The following is a 16,915-nucleotide window of genomic DNA, read 5'->3' as shown; positions in this document are numbered from 1 at the left end:
GCTGGCCATGGCAGAACACTGACATTCCTGTCTTGCAGGAAATCCCACACAGAACGAGCAGTATGGCTGGTGGCATTGTCATACTGGAGAGTCATGTCAGGATGAGCCTGCAGGAAAGGTACCACATGAGATAGGAGGATGTCTTCCCTGTAATGCACAGCGTTGAGATTTCCTGCAATGACAACAAGCTCTGTCCGATGATGCTGTGACACACCGCCCCAGACCATGACAGACCCTCCACCTCCAAATCGATCCTGCTCCAGAGTATAGGTCTCAGTGTAATGCTCATTCATTCGACGATAACGCGAATCCGACGGTCACCCATGGTGAGACAAAACCACGATTCGTCAGTGAAGAGCACTTTTTGCCAGTGCTGTCTGGTCCAGCGACGGTGGGTTTGCGCCCATAGTCGACGTTGTTGCCTGTGATGTCTGGTGAAGACCTGCCTTTACAACAGGCCTATAAGCCCTCAGTCCAGTCTCTCTCAGCCTATTGCGGACAGTCTGAGCACTGATGGAGTGATTGTGCATTCCTGGTGTAACTCAGGCAGTTGTCGTTGCTGTCTTAGGTACGGACATTGCAATTTATTGCCCTGGCCACATCTGCAGTCCTCATGCCTCTTTGCAGCATGCCTAAGGCACGTTCACGCAAATAAGCAGGGACCATAAGCATCTTTCTTTTGGTGTTTTTCAGTCAGTAGAAAGGCCTCTTTTGTGTCCTACGTTTTCGTAACTGTGACCTTAATTACCTACCGTCTGTAAGCTGTCTTAACAAATGTTGCATGTTCATTAATTGTTTATGGTTCATTGAACAAGCATGGGGAACAGTGTTTAAACCATTTTACAATGATCTGTGAAGTTATTTGGATTTTTACAAATTATCTTTGAAAAACAGGGTCCTGAAAAAGGGACATTATTTTTTGCTGAGTTTATAAGTCTTCTGAACAGCTAATCAAATGGCTACACAGACTATTTGATTTGAAACACAATATTTTATTTTAAATGTTGGCCGGTCATAGTCTCTGGATAAGTTCAACTTATTGAAACAATGGCTATTATTGTCATAAGGGTGCAGCAATGAGTATGTTCTGTTCAAATAGGTTGCTTTCCCAATTCAGAGTGTCCTGTGCCATGTCATGAATTGTGTAAAGCTTTGAAAAGTTGCCACTGTAAATGGTTTCTACAAGAGAGTGAAAACAAGAAGACATTTTAAAATGAGTTCATTTTATTGTTCAATGCGTGGCCACACACATACCGAGTTCCTTTGCACTGTGCATGATGGGACATTTAGTGATGATGGTAGATGGGATATATCAGGAGTTCACAGGGGTCAAAACAAACACCTCGCACTGCCATATTGGGACAACAGCAGGCCCCGCTCTCCTTAACATCTAGCAACAGCACAAAGCTGACCCACTCGAGTCTACCTCTTCCTAAAATGGCACCATGACACAGAAGTCAGGACTATTTCCTTGAGAACGAAAGGATTACCAGACAGGTTTAGGGAAACAATATAAGACAACCCCATCCCTCCCCCTGCATTTCATTCCTGTGTGTATTCAGCACATCTTACAAAACACAAAATAAAGTATATTTGGGTACAAAAATAAAATCCAAATTAAAACAATAGCAGGGCATAAACCGTCATTATTATTCCTCCTCATACACAGATAACAATACATTAATCACTGGACACAAAAAGTACACCGCAAAAAAACTGATAGGAAAGAAACAAATCCTGGAGAAGTGTACGTCCATTGACCTGAACCCCTGTTTGTAACCCTCGAGCTCCAAGACTCCGATGTGTCGAGCGGCTCATCGATTGGCACGCTAGAGATGTGTTCTCTTTGGGATTTACTCCACATCCCCCTGCCTTAGCAGACCAGACCCAGCCAGCCATAGGGCTGACATAGTCCCACCTTCACAACACAAATAGAGGGAAAGGAGGAAACTGGAAACACTGCTCTACACATCTAAACCAATGGATTTAACTGAGCGTGAATGTGTATGAGTGGTTCTCTCTCGACACGTAATGTACTCGTTTCTATCGTATACAGTATATGCCTGGTTATGATGTGAACCAGGGTCACTAAGTGCGTAGCGTCCCCACTTAATTCTCACCCCGACCTTTGGGATCACTTCTTTATGTTTGGGGGTCTTCTGCTGTTTCTTATTGCCCCCTTTGCCCATGTGTCTCGCCTTTTCTTTCCTTCAACTGTTTTACATCCCCCCTTCTTTCTTTCCGAGAGTTGATTTTCCTTGGAGACGCAGATACAGACAGAGCAACAGAGTGGGAGAGAGAGAGGGAGTGAGTGTGTGATCAGCTGTCCGCCGTGCCGACCTCGCCCCCGAAGCTCTCAGCCAATCTCCTTCCACTGACGGTAAAACTCCACAATGTTCTTCAGCTCCATGCCTGCTGTTGCCACTGCCTGGACGGCCGACTGTTACCAAGGAGACACAGACAATGGAGGGTAAGACTTCAACTCTTCTAACGCCAATGAACATACAATGTAAGGTAAATATCACGGAAGGATGAACGGGGGAGGTCGAACATGCCAAACTTCTCTCAGAAAGAACTCTGGCTCTCTACAAAGATCTACACCATGGCAAAATGGTTTATAACAGGGAAATATTAATAGCAATACTGTACAACGCAAGGGATAAACCAGAAATACACAGTAGTCAGACCAGCCGCCCATACCAACAGTGATTGCTGGAGAGCCTAAGGAACTGAGTGAGTGGTTGTAGTTATGATGTGTATTGTTGCTCACTGACCTTCATGGGTACAGAGCGGGTACACAGATCCTCCACTGAGTGACCGGTGAGAATAGTGACCATGCCAGCTGTGTCTTCGTCTCCGTTGCTCTGGGAGACGGTCAGCTGACGACAGCTGTCCACAGTCTTGTATAGATGCCTTGAAATCAGGACACATAAGGAAAACAGTTAACACTGGGAAAGAGTTTTACAGCTTTCATGAAATCTTTTACCACTTTTGAAGCATTTGTATAAGAATGCTAAGTATTGAGAGGTGGCCATGTGAAGAGACTGCAGAAAGACAAATGGAGGCTTACCAGGCTTCCATGTCCTGGCGTTTCAGTTTGTCCCTCTCAAAACTCCGCCCTGACTCCTTCTGGCAACGTATGTACCTGAGGTAGAGGGGGGCGGAAGAGGGGTTTACAACATACATTGTCTTCATCCATATGGGTTGCAGCCTATTTTTAGTTTACTGGATCACGGATTCAGAGTGGGTTATGGTTAGAAACATTGTTTTGTTAAGATCTGAAGTATTAAGGGCAATATGGGCCCCAACAGCTAGCTCATTTGAAATCGGTTACTTGAGATAAATTGATATAAAGGAACAATGACCTGTGTATCATTGTCTCTAGGGTTTCACACAGGATAAAGGCTAAGCACATTGAAAATGGCTTTATCTTTACATTCATGGAACTGTCAACTCAACATATCCCATTCAATGACAACAGGCTATGCTTCTGACACAAGAACTGGCTTCGCTTGTGCTGGGTTGGCTGATTGTGGTTGTCAGATCTTAAAATGTGGCCCACTATATTCATCACACTTGAGGGTTGAGACAGACATATACCTGTTGCCTTTACGGAACTCAGACTCCAAGAAGCGGATACCGTCTCTCGCTCCGGCATTCTCCTTCTTCAGGTGGTCAAGGCCATCAATCACTGAAGCACATAACAGTCAACCATCATGTTTAAACTTTGGTATCTATTCATTTCATGCTCTAACTAGAAAGACAACACAGCTTCAGTCGTCCCCTTCGGGAACTTACAAAACACAGCCAGCAAATAGCCAATGTCAAAACAAAATAGCAGGGCTATTCAACTGGCTGCCAGTAGGACAAATCAGGCCCGTTTATCAATTTAGAGTGGGCTTCTGATCAATTCTGAAAAGTATTAAAAAAATAAAGAGCCAAAATTAGCCATTGTTCAACATTCTCCAATGGGGGAAATCTGTTTCCCTGTAGTCCCGCCCATGAAATGCTGTCAATCAATGTCACCCAACATACCTGTTACAGCCAATCAGAGCTGCTAACAGGGTCTGTCTGCCCACCTATCGGCTTTTTCACAGCAGATGAGATCACTGCAAATCATGCTCTGGTGTAAACTCAGCAGTGAGTTAAACACCACAGACTCAGCCATGGTTATCATAAACTTTATCCAATCAACATCTAGCCTGCAACATCACTTGATTTGTGGTCTGCTGAGCATCATGATCTACTTTTACATAATGATGCTCAGTGGCTAAGCACGGGTAATAATGATGTCAAGAGAGCAGCCTGTGTTAGCTTAGGAAGGAGATAGTTGCTTTTCTCCGTGATTGACGCCACAAAAAAGCCAAAACATATCTAGTGAAAATGCTTGATGAACAGTCCATATCAGATGTTCGTTTTTCAGTGACATCTTCAATCAATAGAAAGGATTTAATTTGAGAGTACAGGGAAGGGATAAAAACAGTTGATATGATTGAAAACCGTGTCAAGAAAAAAAATACATGTTATTTTCTCCTCTGATTTGATTTCCCTACACTGCGCAACTATATTCAGTTATCATCAGTACAGATCACTCCCGTGATGTCAGAGTTTTAAGATAAACTCCTCAAATCTGGTTGCAAAGTCAGCTTTCAGTTTAAGTCCCCACAGAGGTGGTGCAGTTTGTTACAGGGAGTCTTTCTCTACTGATGCGAGGGGAGAGAGACTTCTCTGCACAAGTTAGTCAACTGAGATATGACATGCCTAAAAGGTTCACTATGTGTAAACAAAAACAAAAGATGAAGCCATGTCTAAAATGGACAGGAAGGTAGGAATTAATGTGATGCAGGTCAACTGTGTTACAAGTACAAATGTTCCATTATTTAAACAATTTCATGCACTGAATTAGGCTTATCTTAAAGCACTTAAAATGTACTTTTAATAAATGTGCTTTATAAGAGTAATCCCATGTATAAGATGTCTGGCCCCCCTGTAAATAACCTGATTCAAACCTGGACCCCATATACTTCAATAACCCTGCAATATAGAAATCATATTTATCACAATTTTATCTCCACGCAATTCTGGTGAGAAACCTTTAAATTATGACTGCATTCAAACAGACTCATCCAGTCGAACACTGGGTTTATTCACCCAGACAGGGCATGGCTCTGTGCTCACCTGTGCGGGGAATGATGATGATGAAGCAGCCACTGCCAGCCAGATGTCTGAGGAGGTTGAGGTGCTGGCACAGGGCGGCAGAGTCAGGTACCAGGTACGGAGACATGGATGACTGGGTCTTGGGATGTTGCAGACTGCCCTCTAGCTGAGACACCTCCAACTGTAGGGTAAGACACGTGACAAATTGCTTAACTTGACGGGATGTTGAGTGGATAATACAGTGTCCTCCATAATTATTGGGACAGTGAAGCATTTCATCTTCTTTTGGCTCTATACCCTACAAAATTGGATTTTAAATCAAATCTATAAACTTTTTACCACACAAGTGAATTTGTCCCGAACTTCTGCTCTCCTAAAATGGGGGAGGGGGGACTACGTGCAAAAAGTGCTGTAATTTCTAAACGGCTCCCCCGATATGGATGAAAATACCCTCAAATTAAAGCTGACAGAGTCTGCACTTTAACCACATAGTCATTGTTTGATTTCAAATCCAAATTCTTGCATAGAGCCAAAAGAAAAAAATGCTTCACCATCCCAAGAATTACAGAGGGCAGTGTATTTGTACATTCAACATTAAGTAATATACTTCAATGGAATCATCCTAACCATCAGCTGAAATCTAATGAAATTCACTTCAAGGTTTTGGGTGCAAAAGTAAATTAAGACATATACACCCAGTATACCAAACATGAAGAAAACCTTCCTAATATTGGAGTTGCACACACCCCCCCTGCCCTCAGAACAGCCTCAATTCGTCAGGGTGTGGACTCTACAAGGTGTCAATTGCGTTCCATAGGGATGCTGGCCCATGTTGACTCCAATGCTTCTCACAGTTGTGTCAAGTTGGGTGGATGTCCTTTGCGTGGTGGTCCATTGTTGATACACACAGGAAACTGTTGAGCTTGAAAAACCCAGCAGCGGTGCAGTTTTTGACACAAACCGATGTACCTGCCACATACCATACCCCGTTCAAAGGCACTTAAATCCTTTGTCTTGCCCATTGACCCTCTGAATGGCACACATACACAATCCATGTCTCAATTGTCATAAGAGTTAAAAATCCTTATTTTCTAACCTGTCTCCTCCCCTTCATCTACACTGATTGAAGTGGACTAACAAGTGACATCAATTAGGGATTATAGCATTCACCTGGATTCACATGGTCAGTCTACAGTATGTAATGGAAATGGAATGTTACTAATGTTTTGTACACTCAGTATAGTGTCAGATAGCTAGATTGATAGTGTTTGGTTTATGATAGAATGGAATGTTCCAGAAGAAAGACCTGTAGTCGGAGCTGAGCCATGTCTCTCATCAAGCGATTTCGTCGAGCCTCCTCCTCTGCCTAGACACACAAACAGTGTTGAAATAGATAATAGTATTTGAGCTTCACAAGTGAAAAAAATACTGAAACTAGAGTGACTGCTGCTGTTTTGGTCTCATTGGTTCATTCAACTGTCGCTCACCATTCGGATCTGGGCCTTGGCCTGCTGAACCAGGTTTTCCTGCTCCGATTGGGTGATGCTGGTGAAGATGCCCGCCTCCGGGTTGAAGTGCAGCACATTGCATTGGAGATTAGTGAGGAAGTGGCCAAAGCTGCGGATGCAGCACACGCGCACCACACACTGAGATGGGGAGAGAAAGGGAGAGATCAAGTGAGATAGTAAAGTAGAGAGAGGGCAGCAAAACAGTGAGGGTGTCTAAGGGAAGCTAGGTGTGTGTACCTCCTGTACGGGGCTGAGGGAAGGTCTGGGGCGGGTGTAGTCGAGGCGGCGGTGGGCCAGGTTGAGGGCAGGTAGGTGTCGCAGGGCCAGGTCCTCAGGCAGCAGCAGGGACTGGATCAGGCCAGGCTGCTCACACACACTCAGCAGCTCCGTCACCTCAGTGTTCAAACCCAGCTCTAAAATACACAGAGAGAGAGATTAAGAAGTGACTTCTTCTCACATGTGCTCCACAGAATGAGACACATTTGGAATTTCATCCCTGAAAAGATGGGTTAAAATAACCAGAGAGGAAAAGAGAACAGATGGAATGAGAAATATAATGTGAGAGAGGGGGAGAGAAGAATTTGGCCAACTCAAGCCTCCACCTCGGGCTCCCGAGTGGCACAGCGTTCTAAGGCGCTGCATCTCAGTTCTAGAGGCGTCACTACAGATCATAGTTTGACTCCAGGCTGTATCATAACAGGCCGTGGATTGGGAGTCCCATAGGGCGGCGCACAATTGGCCCAGCGTCATCCGGGTTAGGCAGTCATTGTAAATACTGTAATTTCCGGACTATAAGCCGCTACTTTATTCCCACACTTTGAACCTCGCGGTTTATACAATGACGCGGCTAATTTATGGATTTTTCCCGCTTTCGCAAGATTCATGCCGCCAAAAAACTGAGCACCGTCACATAATGTGACGTAAATCGAGCGCGCTCAAACTTCCCATCATTCTGATTATGGTAGTAATTTTGTCACCCTCATCATGGCAAAGACACGGAGAAATACATATGATGCAGCTTTCAAGTTGAAGGCGATCGATCTGGCTGTTGGAAAAGGAAATAGAGCTGCTGCGCGGGAGCTTGGCCTTAATGAGTCGATTATAAGACTTTGTAAACAGCAGCGTGAGGAACTGACTCAGTGAAAAAAGACAACAAAACTTTCAGAGGGAAGAAAAGCAGATGGCCCAAAGTATTTGCAGCCACTCAACATCAGTGTAAATCATGCATTTAAGGTGGCGCTCGTGTTCAGTGGGAGGCTTGGATGACAAGTGGGGAGAAATCCTTCACTAAAACGGGCCGCAGGCGAAGAGCAACTTATGGTCAAGTCTGCCAGTGGGTCCTGACAGCGTGGAGCATTGTCAAAAAATCCACTATCAACAACGGGTTTCGAAAGGCTGGACTGCTGCGTGTTGAAGGGGCAGCATGAGCTCAGCGGGGTATATTTGCCTCCGGATGAATGTGACAAGCGCGACAATGAAAACGATCCAACATCGGATGAAGCAATTCTGAGGCTATTCAACTCCGACACCGAAGGAGATGACTTCAGTGGTTTCAGTGCACAGGAGGAGGAAGATAGTGACCAATGACTTTCTTGGTAGGCTACTGTTTAAATGTTTGTTACAATCCGTGTTTCGTTAAAGCCTATTTATTTTTGTTACAAGCCGGGTTTCGTTTAAAGGCTGTGTAAAGTTAATTTGTTTCAATGTACCTGCGGCTTATAGACATGTGCGGCTTATTTATGTACAAAATACATATTTTTTAATAATTCAGTGGGTGCGGTTTATATTCAGGTGCGCTTAATAGTCCAGCAATTACAGTAAGAATTTGTTCTTAACTGACTTGCCTAGTTGAAAAAAGGTAAAAATAAATAAATAAAAAACGCAGATTAACAACCCATAAAAAGAACGGGTGCATTTAGTAACTCACCTGCTTCCAGCATCTTGTTCCCGTCAGGCAGCAGGTTGAGTAGCACAGACAGTCTGTTCCATAGGCTCTGAGAACTCTACAGACAGAGTAACGGCGTTACATTGAGCAGAAGACAGACAGTGAAACAGACACCAACAATGATGAAGACTACAAACCCTTCACCCGAGTCAGCTGATACAAAGATTAACTTGTATTTTACCAATTTAATGCAAATTGGATTTTTCAATGCATATTGTTTGTAAGAGCTTCTACTGAAAAATCCACCCCCTTTACCTGTGCACACATGACGATAATGTCAGTGTTGGTTCTCAGCCAATCCACAAACACCTTGACCACCTGGATGAGCCCCTGATTGGTCAGAATCTCCAGTCTCTCTGACAGGGTCTTCTCACTGTGTACTGATTGGTTGCTGTGCACGCTACACTCTGAATCAGAATCCACCTCTACAGGGAATGGACAAATAAAAAAATGAACATGTGTTTATTCTACACCCTAGTTCTTAGGGGTAACCTCAGATATACTGTTATAAAATGGCATCATTTTTGCAATGTGCTGTTACCCAATGTAGTCTTTGGGAAAGACTAAAAACAGACTAGAAGTACATCATTATATTGAAGTTAATCTTTAAAAAAAAAAATGAATATCCTGCACTATACAAAAATCACATAATAATCAACACAGCCGTCACTGTGTGTGGGCAGGTTACTAACCATTGTCGTTGGTTCCGTTGGCAGTGACCGGGCCGGCGTCGCAGGGTGAGTCCCCCGGGGGAGGCGGCGTCTCCTGGGAGGGGGTGGTGGAGGAGGCATCTGGGTCGGTGGAGGTGGGGTTGGTGGAGGAGCTGTGGGGCCTCAGCAGCACGTTGCTGAAGGTGGGCGCAAGGCGGAAGCAGCGCTTGGCCTGGAACAGCTGGGATGACATGGCCTGGAGGTTACTGCTGATACTGGGGTCGCTGGGCAGGAGGGGGCCATTGGTGGCTGGAGGGGTGTCCCCGTCGCCGTCCTCCCTGGGATTGGCTTGCTCCTCATCGTCTTCTCCGGGCTGCAGCTCCCCCCGAGGAGGGGTGTCCAAGTTCTCCGGGGTTTCTGAGTCCTCTATATCCTCCAGGTCGGAGCGTGACTCCTGGCTGTTCATGTCCGAGTCAGTCTCCACATCGAAGGCCGTGCCGCCCTCCTCGTCTTCCTCCGAGCCGCTCTCCCAGGTCCCCTCTGTCGGGTGCTCCCTCCCTCTCTTGCTCTCCTTCCCCAGCATGGCGGGGGTGAGTGGGGGTCCCGATGAGGCACCCCCAGAGTCGGCGCAGCCCCTCTGCTCTTCTTCCTCCTCTTCATCACTCTCGAAGCCCTCGCTCAGGTCGCTCTCATCTTCTTTGCAGGTGGCGCGGCGGCGGCGCAGCATGGAGAGGCGGGCATACTTCTTTTGCTTCTGTTTCTCCTCCTCCGCCTTCCGCTCACCGACGCCTGCTTTCTGGGCCAAACTACTCCGGTGGCCCCCCTCGTCCTCCTCATGGTCCAGAGAGCCGTTCTGCAGGGGCCTCTCCTCCGATGTCAACGGGTCAGTCGGGTCTCTCAACTCAGAGTCGTCTAGGAGCAAACAAATATCATCATCGTTCCATTTGTTTTTCAGAGGATTAACAGAACATGAATAGTGTATAGGCAGCATGAGGTTAGCTGGGAGTGGTGTTCTCACCTGTGTTGTCAGTTTGCAGTGGGGGCACCTGGCTCTCCCCCTCCTCCAGCTCAGCCTGCAGGCGGATGTTGACATGGTTCACCAGGTGGGAGAAGAGGGCCAGCGTGAAGGCTATTGACGCACTGTACTGCTTGGACCCTACACAAACAAGTCGACATATCAACTTTGCAATACAACGAATCAACATATCCCCTTATTTCTCCCTTGCAGTATGTCACTATCCTCACATGCCGACTCAGCTCTACTTAAAACACCCTATACAATGTTTGAAAAGCGATTTGTAAAAACAAATATGTGACATCTATATTCTTACTGACCTCCCCGCTTCAGGCTGTGCACCACCATGAGGCAGGTGACCACCATCTTGAAGATGAGGGCGTCGGGGAGCAGGGCGCAGGGCGAGTCGTGCTCCTCAAGCTCCTCCTCGCTGGGGGAAGTGGCCTCGTGGCCATGTGGCGGCGAGGGCAGGTAGAACAGCACCAGGTTAAAATCCTCCAGCACCGACTGACACAGAGAGGTCAGCTCTGTCTCCAGCAGACTACTCACAGGGAGGAGAGAAATGGTAAGACATTACAAACACGGACCCAACAGACAATAGAAAGCAGGTTGAGACTAACCAAACAGGGTTATAAAAATTCAATGAATTGTTATTATCATCAGATAGCTTTGTCATATATGGACAAAATGTCAAGGTTCCTATTAAGATAAATGACTAGGGCCTAAATGGTTAAAAGTGAGTCCTAACCTGTTCTTGGGCTGTAGTAGACTCTGCAGGTACATGTAGCTCACCAGAAGTTGCTTGATGTCCTTGGATCTGGAAAGAAAACAGTTGTAGAAAGAGTAATAATCCCAAAGAGGACTATCTCAATACCTGTTTCAATGCTGACCTAGTGATTTGTCATTTCAGGGCTGTGGTGTGAGGAAACCAGACTGACCTTTGCCGTGAGGGAGACAGCTTCTTCAGCTCCTGTTTCTTCACCTGGTGGTACATCTTAGCAGCTTTATCAAACAGACGCTTCAAATTCCCGTAGGCCCCCTCGAAGGGAGTCTCCGACTGTATACTGTTCAAACACGGGACCATAGAGGAGACAACCATGATCAATACTTGGTGGTAGGGGTGTGACGATACCAGTATCGCAATTTTTCGTCCATGGCAATGAAAACACGAAGCAGACCCAACTCTTTGGTCCTTTAAAAAACAGCTGTATGTAAAATAGTGTGTGCTATAGCTCGGAAAACAAATAATTGTGGCTGGATGACAACGTTTTTCCAAAATCAGGGCTGTTTTCCGAAAGCTCAATCCGCTTTGTGTTTTGTAAACCCACCACTACTAACGGTTATTGCAAAACTGGTATCGTCCCGGTACCACTCGGTGGCAAGTCTTTTTTTAACGTGTTCTGGATCCGAAATTGGGCTTCTTCTCCTAACAGACTGGTTTCAGAACCTCTACCATTTCAAACATGCTATTTAGTGCCTACTGATGTGATCCAAATATGAATTGCTGCCATGAAGATATTTCTCCCCAGCAGTGTGACTACATTGCCCCACTAAGGTAGAGAACAATAGCACAGCATAGTCTACAGACCAGTCATAGATTGTGGATGTGCTGCAGTAAATCTAGACGTGTTGAAGTCTCCTCTCACCAGCGTAGGTAGTAATAGGTGGCCTCCACGTTGTAGAATTTACTCCCCGCCAGTGTACCTAACTGATTGAAAGGCATTCCTGAAAACAAAACATCAAACACTTGTCAACATCATGGCACAATAAAGACATTGCTTTCCTTTAGCAGCAGCCATTTAATATTGACTTTCAGTTCGACTGATGAAGCCCTCTGAAGCCCTCTCAAAAAGACAGAACGTTTCAAATGTGGATCAGTGATTTCTTGAGACTGAATGCACTCTCCTGGCCAACAGTTACTGAATTTCCCGTTCCTGGCTGAAATGGTCCGCTAACCGTTCAGCTAGATCACTATGAGTTGCGTAAAGCTTTGACCAGTCATATAATAAAGCTCAATCAATAAGTCCTGTGTGAGTTCATCTCTATGTGGGCAATATAACAAGAGTGATTCATTTGTAGATGGTGGTGTGAGTAAACCGGTTAGTGTGAAAAATGGCGGTAATGTGCTGTGAACGAGAGGGCCGGTAACACCTTGTTGTCAACTCACCTACGTGCGGAGTGACTGACAGGGCCTGGTGGTAGAACCGCTCTGACAGCTGCTCAGCCTCCACCCCAGCCAACTCGTTCTGGTAACGGGCTGTGGAAAACATTCAAACAACCTCCTGTAAACCTCTCCTATACATTAAAATAAACGTGACCTTGGATTTGGGAAACTATATTCCATGGTCATACAAATAAGGTTGTCTCAAATCTATTTGGTGAGAAAGATTAAGTTTGTATTACCGAGATCTCCCAGGTACACCAGGCAGCGATGGCAGGCCATTTGGGCCCACTCCATCTCCTTAGGGGTGGCTGATACCGGCTTCTTCCGACCTACAAAAACAAATACAATAATTTATACACAATGTCAATCACAGATACCGCTGACCTGAGTGTGTCTCTCACCGATGAGGGGGTCGGTAACATGGGTCCAGTCGATGCAGTCCTGCATTTCCAGCTGGTAGTGGGACTGGATGTAGAGCAGCAGGTGCTGATAGAAGCCCACGCCGGCTATCAGGTGAGTCCTGTAGGCACACTCCAGGGCACTGCGACTGTGGATGTGCTGCAAAAGACAGAGAGATAAAAAGGGGCCAGGTAATAAGAAGAGATTAGAAATAAAAGTTAAGGGTTGTGTGTAGGGCATGAGGAAAGATAACGTGTGCATGTCTGAAAGCTCAGGAGTCACTGTACTGGCCACACAGTCAACATTTCCCCAATAACTTAGGGTGTTTTCACACAGTCCCTTTTAGCACATTTTTGTGAACTCAGTGTGGTTTGCATAATGCAGTGTTTAAAACTCCAAAAGGAACTCGGACCCCTCAAAACAGCCCCCGAAGCAAACTGAGGACATCTCCAGAGTTGGTCCGAGTTCGGTTCCATTATTTAGGGCAATGCTCCCCAGGTTCGCTTGCGATTACACACTACTGCAACACTGTTTTCCCTGCCATAACCCCTCACATTGGTGCCACAAGAGAGAAGATTATGTGCAGTTCCGAGGGGAAAAAAACAGTGTGCCGTTTTTGGATATTGATTAGCGATTGTCAAGGACGCACAGACATTCCAAAATGTGTAGTGTTTTTAGTTCAGATTATTTGTTTGCAATATGTGATCTATAAGAGAGTTTCATACACTGTTTATTTGATTGTGGGGTTGGAAGTGTGAGAAAACATATTTGGTGAGAATCAACATAACGTCCAAATCTATTCTAGCTCTTTAAGGGGCAGTAGCCTACATTGGGTGTACAATTTTCAATTACAGCATTATTTAATCTGCAGTTATTCTTCCACTATTTATTCTGTTACCAATAATAATTACAAGTTAATAGTATCTTCTGATTACAATTACTTTGTCTCATCGTTTAACTAAATGCAATATATTAGATTATGAAATGTAAGTAAGTATATCTGTCCAATAACATATTTTGATTAAATGTATTATTTGTGATATATATATATATATTTTTTTTTTTTAACAACTAGGCAAGTCAGTTAAGAACTCATTCTTATTTACAATGACGGCCTACCAAAAGTCCTCTTGCAGTGACGGGGGCTGGCATTAAAAAAAATATAGGACAACACACACAAGAGAGACACCACAACACTACATAAAGAAAGACCTAAGACAACAACATAGCATGGCAGCAACACATGACAACACAGTATGGTAGCAACACAACATGACAACATGGCAGCAGCACAAAACATGGCACAAGACAACAGCACAAAGGAAAGAAGGTAGAGACAACAATACATCACACGAAGCAGCCACAACTGTCAGTAAGTGTCCATGATTGAGTCTTTGAATGAAGAGATGGAGATAAAACTGTCAAGTTTGAGTGTTATTTGCAGCACGTTCCAGTTGCTAACTACAGCGAACTGAAAAGAGGAGAAATCCAGGGATGCGTGCGCTTTGGGGACCTTCAACAGAATGTGACTGGCAGAACGTGTGTTGTATGTGGAGGATGAGGGCTGCAGTAGGTATCTCAGATATGGGGGATTGAGGGATTTATAAATAAGCATCAACCAGTGGGTCTTGCGACAGGTATACAGAGATAACTAGTTTACAGAGGAGTATAGAGTGCAGTGATGTGTCCTATAAGGAGCATTGGTAGCAAATCTGATGGCCGAATGGAAGTGGCTTGTCCCAGAGCGCATTGAGTGAATGTTAGAAAAAGATTTTGGGTCATTTCTAAATATAGCAATGTGAATGCAAAGAGGACTACAAAAGAGTAGAGTCCCCATTCAAAAGCGAGGAAAGTGTGAATACAAAGAGAACAGAGTTCTTTAGCTTCATTTTTACCACAATGTTCACTTTAAAGAGGACGGTGATCAGTTATTTTAAAGAGGACTATATGGGAAAACACCCTTAAATGCTGTACCTTCTTGTGGGTCTTGATGACCTGGATGACCTCGTAGTAGACCTTCCTCCACAGAAGCTCCTCAGCCTTGCGACCATAGTCCACAGGGTGGAGAAACATCAGCTTCACACACAGCTCCCTCAACCTGGGCACAGAAGACGGATGAGGTTGGGTTTAGTGCTTTGCCTCTTGCCTTAGTGTTTAGGGCAAAGGTTGGAGTAGAGTAAAATGCTTACTTGTTGCGAAGGCTGATGTTTTCAGGCTTGAAGACCTCCCTGTACGATGACTTGCTGCCAATGATGACATCCAGCTTGTGTACCGACTCAACCACTGCCCTGAGCACGCAAGAGACAGTTATTATGGCAGGTAAATTACTTGGTAATTGTCATTGGAGGAATGAGGAAACTCATTCTTATAAATGTAGGGAGCTAACGTTAGCTAGCTAGCTATAACTGGAATATATAAACTGTCATACATGTTTCACACTGAGATAATGGTTGACATTATAGCTTCCTAACTAGGTATGTGAAGTTAAAGGGACTTGTGAAAAATTGTGTTTCGACCTAAATAGGCCTAGTTATGCATGTTAAAAGTAGCCAGTCGACATTATTCATGTGGTGATGTTCTGCTAGACGCTTCTAGTTAGCTGATAAATAACTAACTAGCTAGCAAGCTAGCAAGCAAGCAAGCAAGGCCTATCAGCTAACTAGTACTGTGACAATACTGACAGCTGAAGCTATCACAACGTAGTTAAACTACTAACATTATTTAGAAAGCAAGTTGACACAGGAATAAGTTAGCTAGCTAATAGTACAGTAGCTTGTTACTGTGCTGTTAGTGCTCAGTTGTCTAGAAGCTAACGTTAGTTCGCTAATTAGCTATCCGCTTCATAAGTTCCCACTGTGCTACATCTGGTTATTTAAAACCCATACTATCGAAAATGTCCGACTACTTCGTAAAAATGTCATTGCCCTTCGACGATGGCTTCGTGACAAGTACAGTTAACTAGCTAACGTTAGCTTATGCAAGTCACAGAGACAGGTGACTGGGTAGTTAGCTAACTAGCTATTTGAATAGATGGCTAGCTAGTTAGCAAACTAGCTAAGGTTAGCTAGCCATTTATTTTACAACTGTTAGCTAGCTAATGTAATTTTTCCCAGCAAAAGGCCTTTATCTCACCTGTATAGCCGCTTGATGAGGAGGACTTTTGCCTCTGGCTCGCTATCCTGCCCAGGTCCACTCATGTTAGCATCTGGTGCCAAGAGTCATACGCTCCAGTCCAACAGAGTCTGCGTTCCCACCCTCTTCAACCCCACTCTTGTCACGGTTGCTCCGGGCTTGCCTCACCGGCAGTGACAACTGTGTTGACTAGCTAACGTTAGCAGCTCTATCCTCTCCCGCTAACTACTACGTCGCTTTCGTATCTTATGTCGCTTGCCAAACTGCCCATCCGTTCGGAAACCGTTTAGGAGAGGGAATGCCCCAGTGTTTGTGTTAATTCCCGGTCAGCTATCACACCCCGATGGTTTCCTTGTGTTTTTCCCCGTTCCAAACATCGCTACGAGTAAGAGGACAGCCATTAAACAGCGACTGCCAGAACAGCGCGAGACTTCGCGTGAAACCTTAGACCTGCTTCCGCGCGCGACCGGCACTAGTTACCACAGCCACAAAATCATGAACTCCACTAATTCTACAATTTCCCTTAATTAAAATATGACTTTACCTTAACCCTAACCTTTACCACACTGCTAGCCTTATGTCTAACCTTGAATTAAGACCAATAAGCAAACATTTTTTTTTTAATTTGTGGCTGTAGAACCTAGTGGAAACCTAGCTATATTGCCAGACAGCCAGAGTCATTATGATTAATTTGTTTGTTTGTGATCCTTGGCAATGTAAAACGTTTGTATATATTTTTGGGTGATTAGGGCTGCATGGCACAATAACCGGGTAACCAATGATTATTGATGAAGACTGTCATGGAAATGAAATAAGAGCGATAACCACCGAAAGAAAACACCTGACTGAAGACGGAACTGCTGGGCATTTGTGCAGTTGAGTTCGTTTCTGGACTCTAAGACTTGATGAAACTTTTGTTGCACCTTGCTAAAACAAGGAAGGTGT

General features: G+C 44.8%; 1 protein-coding gene across 1 annotated transcript; it reads right to left on the bottom strand.

Moving 5' to 3' along the window:
- Nucleotides 1-1,206: 1,206 nt before the first annotated feature.
- On the bottom strand, nucleotides 1,207-16,422 carry LOC118364402 (nonsense-mediated mRNA decay factor SMG5-like). The gene is made up of 22 exons (XM_035745915.2): nucleotides 15,971-16,422; nucleotides 15,028-15,126; nucleotides 14,813-14,936; nucleotides 12,841-12,997; nucleotides 12,679-12,768; nucleotides 12,443-12,532; nucleotides 11,922-12,000; nucleotides 11,214-11,339; nucleotides 11,024-11,092; nucleotides 10,596-10,816; nucleotides 10,279-10,416; nucleotides 9,303-10,172; nucleotides 8,866-9,035; nucleotides 8,593-8,668; nucleotides 6,903-7,078; nucleotides 6,645-6,803; nucleotides 6,464-6,523; nucleotides 5,179-5,338; nucleotides 3,601-3,691; nucleotides 3,071-3,145; nucleotides 2,775-2,913; nucleotides 1,207-2,440 (listed from the first exon to the last, which is right to left on the bottom strand). The coding sequence occupies exons 1-22, from the start codon at nucleotides 16,033-16,035 to the stop codon at nucleotides 2,357-2,359; spliced, it is 3,318 nt and encodes a 1,105-aa protein (XP_035601808.1). The 5' UTR covers nucleotides 16,036-16,422; the 3' UTR covers nucleotides 1,207-2,356.
- Nucleotides 16,423-16,915: the final 493 nt, after the last annotated feature.

This window comes from Oncorhynchus keta, chromosome 31 (genome assembly GCF_023373465.1).
Source record: "Oncorhynchus keta strain PuntledgeMale-10-30-2019 chromosome 31, Oket_V2, whole genome shotgun sequence".
Taxonomy (NCBI): Eukaryota; Metazoa; Chordata; class Actinopteri; order Salmoniformes; family Salmonidae; genus Oncorhynchus; species Oncorhynchus keta.
This window is presented reverse-complemented; position numbering and strand designations above follow the sequence as displayed.

Coding starts and splice junctions, on each gene's coding strand:
- LOC118364402 (XM_035745915.2), bottom strand. CDS start 16,035: ATGAGTGGACCTGGGCAGGATAGCGAGCCAGAGGCAAAAGTCCTCCTC. Junction 10,173..10,278: donor ACTGCAAACTGACAACACAG/GTGAGAACACCA, acceptor GTTTGCTCCTAG/ACGACTCTGAGTTGAGAGAC. Junction 3,146..3,600: donor GAGTTCCGTAAAGGCAACAG/GTATATGTCTGT, acceptor CCTCTACCTCAG/GTACATACGTTGCCAGAAGG.